A 13,764-nucleotide genomic window follows, 5' to 3' on the forward strand; every position below is an offset into this window, starting at 1 on the left:
TTTAGTCTCCTACCCACAGTCTCTTCGTCTTCAAAATCCAAAGAGTTGAATGGCTGGGAACAGTGGTTGCAGGGTTAGGCCAATTTTCTTTGGTTTCTTGCACCTTACGATGTTATCTATCAAAGAGCCTTTGGAACTGAATTTCTTAAACAAACGCTGTCTAATGTCATGCATTTTCCTCTATGCTCCTAAGTGGTTATACCTCAGAAGAAGGCCCCTGTCATCCTGTCCTTGTTTTATTTTTCTACTTACTCTTCCAAATGGAACAAGTCCATTTCAGTTAGTTTACCACTGGAGAACTGTGGACAACTCTGGCACCTCCTCTGCCCTGCTAATACCCATCAGATACTGCTGGGCCCTTGATGGCCCTTCCTTGTTCTCTGTTTACCAGCAGCAGACCTGGCCTGTCATTAAGGTGGTGGAATTCCATGCATTTTCACAATTAAACTAGCACTGTAATCAGTTTAATTCTTGAGCAGGGCATGTTTTTGCAGATTTCTGAGCCTTTCATTTACTGTCATTTTTTTTTAGAACTCTGCCTTCGGAATAGCTCTGTAGAACTTCCTCCTGACTCGTCCTTTTTCTCCACTTTTTTTTTTCTTTTCTTAATTTTTTTTTAACTTTTTAATTTTTATTTTTAAAATTTGTACTTATTTATCTATTTATTTTTGGTTGCACTGGGTTTTCGTTGCTGTGCACAGGCTTTCTCTAATTGTGATGCCTGGGCTTCTCATTGCGTGGCTTCTCTTGTTGCAGAGCGAGGGCTCCAGAGCACGGGCTCCGTAGTTGCGTCGCACGGACTTAGTTGCTCCAAGGCACGTGAGATCTTCCCAGACCAGGGATCAAACTTGTGTCCCCTGCATTTTCAGGTGGATTCTTACCCACTGAGCCACCAGGAAGCCTTCCACTTCACTTTCTCAATTCATATACATAATACATCTAAAGGATTGCAGTTTATTCAGTGAGATGCAGTCAGCCCTTGCAATCTATACACATAGGATTTTTCCGCTCAGGAAGTTTTCCTCCTATGATGAGGTTTTGCTCATTTGGTTGGGCCTTTCCTGCAGGAGCAGTGATGAACTGGAAGGGTTCTTTGCACTTCATGCCTATTGTCTTCTCCCTCATTGGTTTCCTTCCCTTTGGCCTTTCCCTCTACATTCTAGGAAGTTTATCCTCAATGATACTAATCGAATTGTGGGCAATATTGCTTCTGCTTCTTATGCCTCCAGCAAATACTTTAATTATGCTATTACATTTTCAGTATCCCCACAGTATCCCCTCATCTCATCTTTTTCCCTTTCTAACACTGCTTTTGTATTTCAGCCTATTTTTCTGCAACCGCATATCACAGGAACCATTCTACTGATGGTGCCAAACAGCTCTCTTGATGGCTTCTCTAACTCCAGTCACGGGTCGTTTTTCAGTTGCATTGTTCCCCTTAGTCTTCTAGATGCTGTTCCTTCCTTTGTTCTGTATTTATGTAAAGCCCTTCTTACCCCTTTGTTTACCTCCAGGCATGATGAGATCTATCGAACTCAGTGTTTGTCAACAAATGTTGTGTGACAATTATCTGCAATGCTGCTCTCTTTCTGCTAGTGTTCTTGGAACCAAAACTCCTTCTTAGAGCTACAGTTCAAAGCAGCTTGGGGTACACAGTGTCCCCGGCAGCTTACTTGGTCATACCTTTGTTGCAGTCGTCTCACCCCAGTCACTTTCTTATTCTCTCCATCTCGGAGCCTCTAGAAACCAGAGTAAGATAGACTCCCAGGATGCCGTACTACCGGATTTGTTTTGCCATCTCTCACCTCTTCCTCTTCCTGTCTCCCCCCGCCCCACCTACAGTGCCCTCAGAACATCCTGTATCCCCACTCACCCCTGCTCTGCAAAACACCCATCTCTCCTCCGGGAATTGTTGATCGGTCTACACAAAGGACCACTGCTGGGGAACCATCAGTGGGACGTTCACAGAGCAGCACCCAGTGTTCCATCTTGTACCAAGCCTGGGTGTCTGAGCAGAAAATGAAGACAGTCTGTTCTCCTTCTTTAAGCAGTCTCTTTAATATGAAGAGGCCTGATTATCCCATTAGGTGAATCCAGCTCTCTGCCTACCATCAGTGGAGAGTCCTCCCATGTCCTGGCATCCTTCCCTGTCCTCCCCATGTTCGTTTCTTCTCCTTCTGTTTTCTCTGCTTCAATGAATAATATGTCTATCTACCCAGTTACCTAGCCCAGAAACTGCAATGTTATTTTATACACCTCCTCTTCCCTCACTGCCCACATTTAAGCCTTAACAGCTTCTACAGGTTTTCCAAGCACCTCTCAAGGGCATGCCTTTCACTGTGTCCCCTATCTAGACACTTCTTACCTGGATTATTTCAATAAACTGAACCTTCAAGTCTCTTACCCACCCCAAGCCCACTTCACCCATATCCTCTCGTCTCAGCCAAAACCTTCAAAGTCACCCCCGACCCTGCTCATGTCTCTCTTTCTCTCACTATCCACACCTGGTGCATCAGAAAATCACGTTGGCTCTAGCTGCAAAGATGCCCAGAATGCCATGGCCTTGCACCTCTTGCTACCACCCTGATCTGAGCCCCTGACACCTTTTCTCCTGGGTAGCCACAATACCCGTTCACTAGTTGTCTGCTTCCCTCCAATAGTCTGCCATCAACTGAGCAGCCAGAGTGATTGATTTGTTTATTTGTCTATGCATTTGGGGGTCTTCATTGCTGCATGCGCGCTTTCTCTAACGAGTGAGTAGTGAGTAGGGGCGACTCTCTAGTTGGGGTGCTTTGGCTGCTCGTTGTGGTGTCTTCTCTTATCGCAGAACACGGGCTCTCAGGTGTGCAGGCTCAGTAGCTGCAGCTCCGAGGCTCTAGAACACATGCTCGTTAGTTGTGGCTCCTTGGCTTAGTTGCCCTGCAGCATGTGGAATCTTCCTAGACCAGGGATCGAACCTGTGTCACCTGAATTAGCAGACAGATTCTCAACCACTGGACCACCAGGGAAGTCCCCAAGTGATCAGTTCAAAGCAGAGATATGTCACTTTTTCGCTCCACCGCCTGAAATAGCCCCTACTTCCCTCATTACACTGAGTCTCCTTCCCAGCCCTGTCCTGTTAACTCTGAGATCTCATCTCCTACTGCCCCGTCCCCGCGGCATGCCCCCTTAAACCTCACTGCGTCTCTGTCCTTTCCTCAGACACTCCAGGCCGTTGTACCAGCTGTTCCCCTCCCTGGAATTGCTCTTCCCTCTGACATCCCCAAGGCTTCCTCTCTCATCTGCTTCAATTCTTTATTTCAGTGTCACCATCTCAAGGAGCCCCACCCTGTGACCTCATTTAAAATTGCAGCCCCCACACCATTCCTGAGCCCCTTATTCTGCTCTGCTGTATCTTTCCCCCATAGGATTTACCCAAACGGCAACCCACTCCAGTATCTTGCCTGGGAACTCCCATGGACAGAGAAGCCTGGTGGGTCAGAGTCCATGGGGTCGCAAAGAAACAGACACAACTTAGCGACTAAAGAGCAACAAACATGTTATATGGACTTCCCTGGTGGCTCAGCGGTAAAGAATCTGCCTGCCAATGCAGGAGACACAGACTTGATCCCTGGGTCAGGAGGATCCCCTGGAGAAGGAAATGGCAGGATTCTGACCTGGGAAATTATGGAAAGAGGAGCTTGGCAGGCTGCAGTCTATGGGGTCACAAAGAGTCAGATACAACTTAGTGACTAAACAACAGCAACGACATATTATACAATTTACTTATGTTTATATTTTGCTGTTTATCTCCACCTGTTGGATTCAAGCTCTATAAGAAAAGGGATCCTTGTCTCTTGTTTGCTGATGTATTCCAAGCACCAAAAACAGTGCCTGGATGGAGCAGGTATTCAATAAATATTTGTTTAATTAATTAATAACATTCTACCTAGTCTCCCTAACTGTATTCTGGCAGCACTCTCTACCAGCACTACCCAATAGAAATAGCCTGCAAGTCATAGTCGCAAATCTAAATTTTCTAGGGAATTCCCTGATGGTCCAGTGGTTAAGACTCAGTGGGCCCAGGGTTCAACTCCGGGTTGGGGAACTGAGATCCCACAGGCTGTGCAATACAGCCCCCCAAAGAAGTCCAAATTTGAATTTTTTAGTAGCTGCATCAAAAAAACTATAAAAGAAGTGGATTTTATTTTAATCACATATTTTAATAGTATATAACATCACATAATTTCATAGCATTTTATTTAACCCAGTATATTCAAAATATTATCATTTCAACATGTAATCAATGTAAGAAAAATGTTGTTTAAAAACGTTGCTCATAAAATATTTTCTCTGTTTTTCTATAAGGCTTTAAAAGCTCATGTATACGATTACACAATAATAGGTATTGGAGAAGATATGAACAAATTGAAATCCGTATACATTGCTATCAGGAGTGTAAAATGATTTTACAGGGCATCTCAGTTGAGACAAGCCATGTTTTAAATGCTTTCTGCCTGGAATGCTGCCAGAATACAGTCGGGGAGACTACGCAGAGAGACCAAGTAGAACACTATATTGTAAAGTACGTTTTAAGTGCTTATTAACCACGTGTGGCTGGTGGCTGCCCAACTGGACAGCGCAGCTTCAGACCCACCTGTCTCCTGCTCTTAGGACTAATAGCAGTATTTCACCACGTATGCAAGAGAAGTGATCTTCGTTCAAACCTCAAGTCTGTGTATTCGCTTGAAGAAGCCTTAATGATCTTGGACATTGCCATTCAGATTCTCTAAACTTCTCTGAAACTTTTAAAATTGCGTATAGCTCCATTCACTTCTTCCTCTTTTTGATCACACTGCACCCTGAAGTCCAACAGCACTATTTGAAGTTCTCCCCAAATAGTTCTCTCTCTCTCCACGGCTTGTTCACATCTCTGTGTCTTCACATATGTCCCTACCTTGTCAACTTATCACTGTCAGGACCTAAAAAAGTTTCCTACCCCCTGCTCACAAGCCCTCTCTAAGCTCTGAGCAGTGTACATTCTCTTCGCTATGTCCCTTGAATTATTCATCCTTTTTTCAAAAAATTGAAGTATGGTTGATTTACACTGTCATCAATTCATTCTTACATTTCTTCTCTTGCATACATCGTGAAATACTGCTATTAGTCCTTCAAGGGTAGAAATCAAGATTTATTGGCACATAGTAGGTGATCTATATATGAATAGCTAAGTAGATGATAGATAAGTAGATTAATAGACAGGCAAATGAATGAACAGGTTCAAAAATCACCTACAAGCTCAGAGAGGGGATGGAGAATGGGTCTTTTGAATGGAATGATCTGAGGTGCCTAACTTTGATATAAACCCTTCATCTGGAACTATTCCTTTGATAGAAAAGGACTGAAGTATATATCACCATAATCTTGGTAAAAGAATGATGACTTGAATTGTTAATATATTCTGTAGTATCTTCTGCTTGATTATTACAGCTTGTGGTGCACATAATCTGGTAGGAGTAAGCTAAATGGATCTCACAGCTTGGGCTCAGACAGATTTCCAGATTTGTTTAGCAGTTGCTTCCCAGGTGACTCAGTGGAAAGAACCCACCTGCCAATGTGGGAGACAATTCAACCCTTGGGTCAAGAGGATCCCCTGGAGAAGGAAATTGCAACCAATTCCAGGATTCTTGCCTGAAAAGCTCCTTGGTCATAGGAACCTGGTGGACTACAGTGCATGTGGTTCCAAAGAGTCAGACACAACTTAATGACTCAACAGCAACAAGTAGTATTAGAAGTAGTAGTAATGACAATAATTAACAGTTGGGTGGCAACCTAAAGTTAAACAGACTTTAGGCTTAAAATTTCATGCTTTGACTTAGCTAGTCAGAATACAACTTTCTTTTTCAGTAGCTGAATTTAACTTGGCCCTGGATCCATCTTTTTTCCTTTAAGAGTAAAAACCTCTTAACCTTGCATTTCAGGTTGAGTTGGTCATATCATGTTAAAAAACTCAGTCTTTGGAGGGCAGTCAGTTCCCTGTCTTGACACAATGAGAGTCCCCCCATCTTGCCTGGGGTCTCACTCCTCTCACTATCAACCTCAATTCTGTGTTTAACTCAGGTGTGATCATGAGAAAAAGGGACAGTTGGATTTAATCCACTAATCTATCAACCTGGAAACCTTTATTTTTTAAAAATGTTTTATTTAACTTATTTTATATTACAGTATACTTGATTAACAACATGTGATAGTTTTAGGTGAACAATGAAGAGACCCAGCCAGTTGCCAGCATGAAGGATAGGGGGGAAGGATAGGGGGAAAGGATTGTTAGGGAGTTTCGGATGGTCATGTACACACAGCTATATTTAAAATGGATAACCAACAAGGACCTACTGTCTAGCACAGGGAACTCTGCTCAATGTTATGCGGCAGCCTGGATGAGAGGGGAGTTTGGGGGAGAATGAATACATGTATATGTATGACCTGGAAACTTTTAAATTCAGTTTATCCTGGGGTTTAAAATAACCTCAAGTCACCTGGAGTTGACAGTTAAAATTTATGATGATGTATTTGTCAAGACGTTTTTGTTTGCAAGTGAAAAAGAAAACTAACTCAAATTCACCCAATGAAAAGAAAAAAAAAGTGAAAAAGTGGAAAGTGAAGGAGGGGAGGGAGGGAGAATAGGAAAGAAAATTTTAAGATTACATTAGATGTTTATCAGAACCCTTTTGATGACAACTAACCAAAATCCAACTGTAGTTGATTAGAGAAAATGAAATAAAAAGGAGTGGATGAATTTATATCCCTGAAAAGCACGGGATAGGATTTAACATGGATAGAACTGGAGTTAGATATTGACTAGAAGTCCTTGTTCAGGCAGGCAACCCCCGTGGCTCTGAAACCTCAGACAAGCATTCTGTCTGCTTTGCTCCTTATTTATTGTGCTTTTTGCCTGCTCTGGGTGTTCGTTACAGCTCTCAGGCTTCTCTAGTTGGGGTGGGCTGGCTTAGTTTCTCAGAGGCATGTGGGGTCTTAGTTCCCTGACCAGGGATTGAACCCTTGTCCCCTGCATTGGGAGGTGGATTCTTAACGACTGGACTATCAGGGAAGTCCTTGCTTTCCTTCTTTTCCTGGGCTGGCTCTGAGAGCTTTTGGGAGCTTTGGTTTGCCTATATTGAGCCAATCTATAACGTGGACACTTTCATCGGCCAAGCCAGGATGCATGACAACCATCGAAGTCAGCCCCACCCAAAATACAAGGACTTACAAAGGCAAGGTCTCTAAAAGAAAACCAAGTTGTGTTACCAGAACGTAGTTTTTATATTATTATTAGTTGTTATAATATTATTATTGTTAGGCAGGCATACCTAACAGATGTCTACTCTAGACAGAAAACATCTGTATCGAAGAGGAAAGCCTGCTTGAAGTCCAAATTCATATCAGAAACTGTTGGAAGTTTCGACTTCATCCCTGGCTCTAGGATTGGGTTTGTAGCGTAGGCATAGGTCTCAGGGACATTTGGTCTTGAGTACCTTTCAGGTATGGACCCATGACCTCAAGTGATTGACTCAGGCATACTGATACTAATTCTAAGATTCTTTTCTTCCTTTACTTTCTGTGGTCAAAGGTATGAGAATATAATCCCAAGTTCTTGGCCATCATCTTGCCATCCTGACAGGAGTCACAGACTAAAAATGTATTCACTTTATGCAATGTTGAGAGACATGATGTCATTTGTGTTCTAGGATGAAGCTGTATCGGAAGCCAGTATAGTCCCAGAATTAAGTTATGTAAACCATTAAATTTTCATTTTGATAAAAAAAAAAAAGAAAGTGTTTGGTGACTCCATGGATTCTGAGTCAAGAAGGAAGCTATCTCTAGGCCTCCAACTTTCGATGGAGTGTTATTTGTGACTGATTATTCTGAATTCCTTCTCCATCTTCTGGAGCTCTGGGGACCTCTCTCTGAACATCATGTGCCTGGCCCCTGAAGAAGGGAGGGTCCCCCACCACCATCTTACTCTTGCTGGACTCAGTCAGCGTCCCCCCACCTCCCAGAGTCAGCATGTATGGTCGATACTCATGGGGAGAGGGTCTCATCAGTGTTGGCAGCACCTCCCCTCTTAATCTTCCTATCCAAGTGTGGGAGTGTCTAAGTGGCAAGAAACCCAGAGTGGAGCCTGAATGCTTTGAATAAAGGGGAGAGGGAAGAGAAAATTTTCAAGTCACTTCTTTCAGTGTCCTGTTCTACTGAAGAAGAGCCATAAAATGACCCTGAGTTCTGCCTTGTCTGTAGCCTACTTCTGATGAGCTTCCCAGGTGGCTCAGTGGTAAAGAATCTGCCTGCCAGTGCAGGAGACACAGGAGACGTGGGTTCAGTCCCTGGGTCAGGAAGATCCCCTGGAGGAGAAAATGGCCACCCACTCCAGTATTCTTGCCTGGGAAACCCCACAGACAGAGGAGCCTGGTGGGCTACAGTCCATGGGGTCTCAAAGAGCTGGACGCGACTGAGTGAGCAGTTACAGCCTACTTCTGACTGGCTGGCCCCTCGTGTCACTCCATGTCACAGCTTAAGAGTTATAAAGCTTCCATCCACAGCACTGCTGATTACTTACCCAGGGCCTGAGGTCATAAGGCAAATCTGCAATCCATAAAACAAACAACAGTAACAACAACAAAAAAACCCCACTTCAATTTTCTCGAATCTCCCAAGATTTGGAAAGGAACACAAAGTTACTGGTGTGTTTGCTGACTGGAGTGATTATGTGGTTCAATCATTTTGATTTACAATTGCATCTTTGTCCTTGTAGAAATTACTCTGCAGCTGAACAATGGGAGATGGAAAGGGATTAACCTTTCAACACAAGAATACAAGACCCGTTCTAGGGAGCAGGCCTCCATCTGAGGTTAAGCAAAGTCTCCGATTTCTATGAATACACAAAATTAAAGCACATTCTTTTTTTCTTCTGCCTTCATTTTCTTTTCTTTTGATCTGCCACGAAAAGGGAATTATCGGCAACGTCTAAGCCCCCGTTTTATTTTTGCAGCATAAAGCATTTGAATCTCTTTGACATGTTCTAGGAGCTCTGAAGTAATCTTTGGTGGTTGCGTGAAATAGACTTCAGAAAAATGAGAGACAAGAGGTCATCTTGGAATGTAAAGTTTATGCACTGTATTGCAAATACAGTTGACTTTTTTTTTTTTTTTTACTTTCCAGAAATAAATAGATCTGAGTCTTCTCTTTGAACATAAACAGGCCTTGAGTTAGGCTAGTGATTCTCAAACCTAGGCGGGCATCAGATTCACCCAGAGGACCTATTAAAACACAGATTGCAGGGCCCCAGCACCAGAATTTCTAATTCAGTAGGTCCAGAGTGGACCAGAGAACTTGATTCCTTTTTTTTTTTTTTCTGCTTTAAGATTTTATTTATTTATTTATTTTATTTATTGGCTGTACTGTGTCTTCATTACTGCATGTGGGCTTTCTCTAGCTGCAGTGAGCAGGCTTCTCATTGCAGTAGCTTCTCGTTGCAAAGCACAGGCTCCAGGACACATGGGCTCTGTAGTTGCGGCACACAGGTTTAGTGGCTCCACAGCATGTGGGCTCTTCCTGGACCAGGGATGGAACCCGTGTCCCATGCTTTGACAGTTGGGTTCTTGACCACTGGACCACTGGGGAAGCCCCAAACTTTGCATTTCCCAGGTGGTGCTGATGCTGGGTACCACCTTCTGGGATCCGAGGACCACATTCTGAGAACCATCACCCCCTACTGAGCACATAGAAAGGCATTCACCTCTTCCCACCTGATTGGGAACATAGAAGGATTCCTAGAAGCCAGTATTCCCCACCACTCCAACATTGTCCCCAGATGCACATGAACATAGAGGTGGGCAGAGAACGCAGCTGGTCTGGACCATCGGAATCCATGCTGTTCCACTTCAACCTGCTCATCTACTTCTCGAAAGGATTGTGGAAATAGATGAAGTCCAACTAAATGAGGACAAGCAAAGGCTCTTTATTCAGAGCTCACGCTAGCAAGGCAGTCAGCCACCATCATTTGCGCTTTGGTAGAGACATTAACAGGTTTCCCTGGTGGCTCAGCAGTAAAGAACCTGCCTGACAATGCAGGAGACACAAGTTTGACCCCTGGGTCGGGAAGATCCCCTGGAGAAGGAAATGGCAACCCACTCCGGTATTCTTGCCTGGGAAATCCCATGGAGCCTGGCTGGCTACAGTCCACGGGGTCACAAAGAGTCAGACATGATTTAGCGACTGAGCAACAACAAGAGACAAAAGCAGGCGGAGGAATGGGAAAGCTAAATAGATGGAAGAAAGGCATTCCCAGATGGAGGCTGCTAGCCGCTGGGGAGCAGAGGAGGGCAGATCAGAAGCTGGGCATCTTGTTTAGGGGTGGGTATTTGAATTTCTCTCATTTCTGGTCCTTCATTGGGATAAAATTAAGAAAGTTGTCATTTATTAATCAAGTCCTGGCCATTTTGAACTGATTCTTATAGAGGTTATTGCCTGTCTTCATGGACTGTTACTTAAGACAGTAGACTTGTTTCCAAACCAAGGTCCAGTTGCTCGCTGCTCAAAAGCCAATAAAGAGGCCAGGTTGGTGGAAAGGAAAATTTGCTTAATTTGAATGCTAGCAGCTGCGGGGGAGAGCGGATATCTGTCCAAAGGCTGACTCCCCCACCCAGTAATAGTCAGTGGGCAAGAGCTTTTGTAGACTGAGGAAGAGGGCTACATGCAGAAACAGCACAGCTCTGACAGTCAACTTGAAATTGGTCATCACTGGTATGACCAGCATCATCTTTCTTAGGTACAGTTCATCTTCAATTCCAAGGTCAATTCGTTCCCATTCCTTGAGGCCAGTTCTCAGAATTATGGAAGCTTATGTCACGGCTACAGTCTGCTCATTATATAGCTGACTTCTTCACCTGGTAGGGGTTTCTGTATCTACACAGGATATGGCTCAGAATATTATCTGTAGCCCTTGAGAAGGAACCAAACATTCTTGACTATGTTGAATGACTACATTATTATTACTTGGTTTCCCTCAACTGTTTTCCTTTGTTTGTGCATGTTCTCACTTCTCTGATTAAATTTATTTTTTGGCTAGTTTTTCCACCGACAAAAGGCAGGCTGAGGACATTGCGGGGGCAAGGACCGTAGGGTCCTGTTCCATTTCAGTCTGACTTATGGCAGGCTGGCTTTCTCAGCTGGTTGCTGCAGATAATGGGCTGGTCTCCTGGGCAGGTTGCTGTAGGTTCTACGTCAGAGTTCTGTTTTTATGGTCCGGCCACTGTCTGTTCATATATTCCATCTTTCAGGATACCCAGTGGACACTCACTTTGTATAATTTGCTAAATCCTCAGTGCATTCCAGATTGGCCAAATTCAATTAAAGGATAATTGTTGCTTATTAAAGCCCTACTATGTGCAAAGTGTTATGTTAGGCCCGTGAGGTTTTTACAAGACACAGACACCAATGTCAGTGAGAAGCCACCTGTGTCATTTGGGCATCAAGGAGAAAGAAAGGTCACAGCCTCCATTGCTTAGAATCTTCCACCACATTTGCTGCAGAGGAGAGAGGAAGAGGGCGGCCAGGGTTCCTTTCCTTTCCCAGGTCAGGGCGCTTGGTCCCAGCTGAGAGCTCAGCTTTGCACCTTTGCATCGGGAGCTGGTGTTCTTCCCTGCCCTGCAGGGTCAGACCCCAGCACGGTCCCATCCGAAAAAACCTGCCACTTCTCTGCTGCAGGTGGATGAGCTGAAAGCCAAGCTGGCCACCCAGGAAGCGGAGCTGAGGCAGAAGAACGAAGATGCCGACAAGCTGATTCAGGTGGTGGGCGTGGAGACGGACAAGGTGAGCAGAGAGAAAGCCATCGCCGATGAGGAGGAGCGGAAGGTGGCCCTCATCATGCTGGAGGTGCAGCAGAAGCAAAAGGACTGTGAGGAAGACCTGGCCAAGGCAGAGCCGGCGCTCACGGCAGCCCAGGCGGCCCTCAACACCCTCAACAAGGTAGGAGGAAGGTGTGCGCGCTTGCTCATCCCTCCGGGGAGGAGCAGCCTCTCCTCCGACCCAAAGGCAGCCCACCACGCTGGTGTTCCGAGGGACACAAGGGTACAGTCCAGACGGCTTGGCTGGGACCAGCTGTCACTGGTTTATTCATTGAGCAAGCAGATATTTATATACGCTGAATATCTGTCAGGATGCACAGGCTACCGGTGAAATCCCAGGGATGTGAGTCCCAAACTTATCGGGACAGGAGGGGCCAACTGTCCAGCCTCTTCACTTCACTGATGAGAAAGCCAGAGCCCAGAGTCACAGACCTCAATGTTAGAGCCAGACTTGAACTCACGTCTTCAGAATGCAAGCCCGGAGACCTTATGGCTATGCAGTCCATGGTCATTTTACTTCTTCTGTGCTATAGGACACATAGACCTCTTACGGGCTTCCCTGGTGGCTCAGGTGGTAAAGAATCTGCCTCTAATGCAGGAGAGCTGGGTTCAAACCTTGGGTCAAAGCTTCCCAGTTGGCGCTAGTGGTAAAGAACCCAGCCCAATGCAGGACATGAAAGAGACTTCAGTTTGATCCCTGGATTGGGAAGATCTCCTGGGCATGGCAACCCACTCCAGTGTTCTTACCTGGAGAATCCCATGGACAGAGGAGCCTGGCAGGCTACAGTCCATGGGGTAGCACAGAGTCAGACATGACTAAAGCAACTTAGCACGCACATGCATGCAGGCCTCTTAAGGCCCTATGAAAATGTTTAAGATATGAGACTAAAGTAAGATGTTGTCTCCAAAGTAAGAAAAAAAATGTACAAAATCAAACTTGGCAAGTACTCAATTGTCGACAGCATGTAACTGTGTGTCAACTAAATTCAGCTCATACGCATGACCTTTTAGTGGAACAAGCATGACTCTTGAGATGTGTTCATTGGGAGTTTTATTTTGGTTCCTTTAAAGATACTCTGTGTGTTGAGAGGTGCCTGTGGTCAGTACTTCTTCCTTTTATAGTTTTCACAATTAGCTTTCTTTCCCATTTGGATGACTGTGGCTGAGGGGCTGAGGGAGAAAGATGGAAACAGGGCAGACAGACTCAGGTCATCAGGAGTTGGTATCACAGAGGCAAGCTGATGTTTACTTGGAAGCTCATGTCATCTCTTTGCAGACTCTCCACCGGTTCCTCTTTCTGCTGAGAGTCTAGATACTCATTTGCCCCTTTACAGGGCCCATTTGGTCAAGGTCTCAGACAGCTCATGCCAGGTGGCCCGTGCCAGCAACTCACCTCTGCTCCACGGGCGACACCTATGCCTCTTTCTTCCAGATGGACTCTGAGAGTGTTGGCCACTCATGAAGGAAACGCCCCCCAAGTTCCACCGCCAGGGGACTAGCCTGCCATTCGCACCCTGTAGATTTCTGTAAGTTAGAACCCCAGTCTGGTGTCACTCAAGTTGCATTTAAGCTCTCTGAGTGGTCTCCTTAAAGCCCTCCTTTCTCTAGACTTGATGTGAAGGGACACGTGACCCCCCGCCCCCCATCTTCCCTTAAAGGCAGAGTGGGTGGGACTCAGCAGCCATTCTCACCAAAGGTGTTGAAGTGTGAGTCACTTGGTCATGTCCAATTCGTGTGACCCTACGGACTTTAGCCCATCAGGGTCATCTTAGGATTTCCCAGGCAAGAATATATTTCCCTCTCCAGGGCATCTTCCCAGCACAGGGATGGAACTCGAGTGTCCTGCATTGAGCAGCAGACTCCTCACCACTAGTCACCAGGG

At 45.2% G+C, this 13,764-nt stretch overlaps 1 protein-coding gene across 1 annotated transcript in view; it reads left to right on the forward strand.

Moving 5' to 3' along the window:
• DNAH9 (dynein axonemal heavy chain 9) overlaps positions 1-13,764 on the forward strand; it is a 285,692-nt gene that overhangs the window by 189,497 nt on the left and 82,431 nt on the right. The window contains exon 49 of the mRNA XM_069603577.1: positions 11,743-12,003. Within this exon, the coding sequence (XP_069459678.1) occupies positions 11,743-12,003 (261 nt within the window). The remainder of the gene's footprint in view (positions 1-11,742; positions 12,004-13,764) is intronic.

The sequence above is a fragment of the Ovis canadensis genome, chromosome 11 (assembly GCF_042477335.2).
Source record: "Ovis canadensis isolate MfBH-ARS-UI-01 breed Bighorn chromosome 11, ARS-UI_OviCan_v2, whole genome shotgun sequence".
In the NCBI taxonomy this organism is placed as follows: Eukaryota; Metazoa; Chordata; class Mammalia; order Artiodactyla; family Bovidae; genus Ovis; species Ovis canadensis.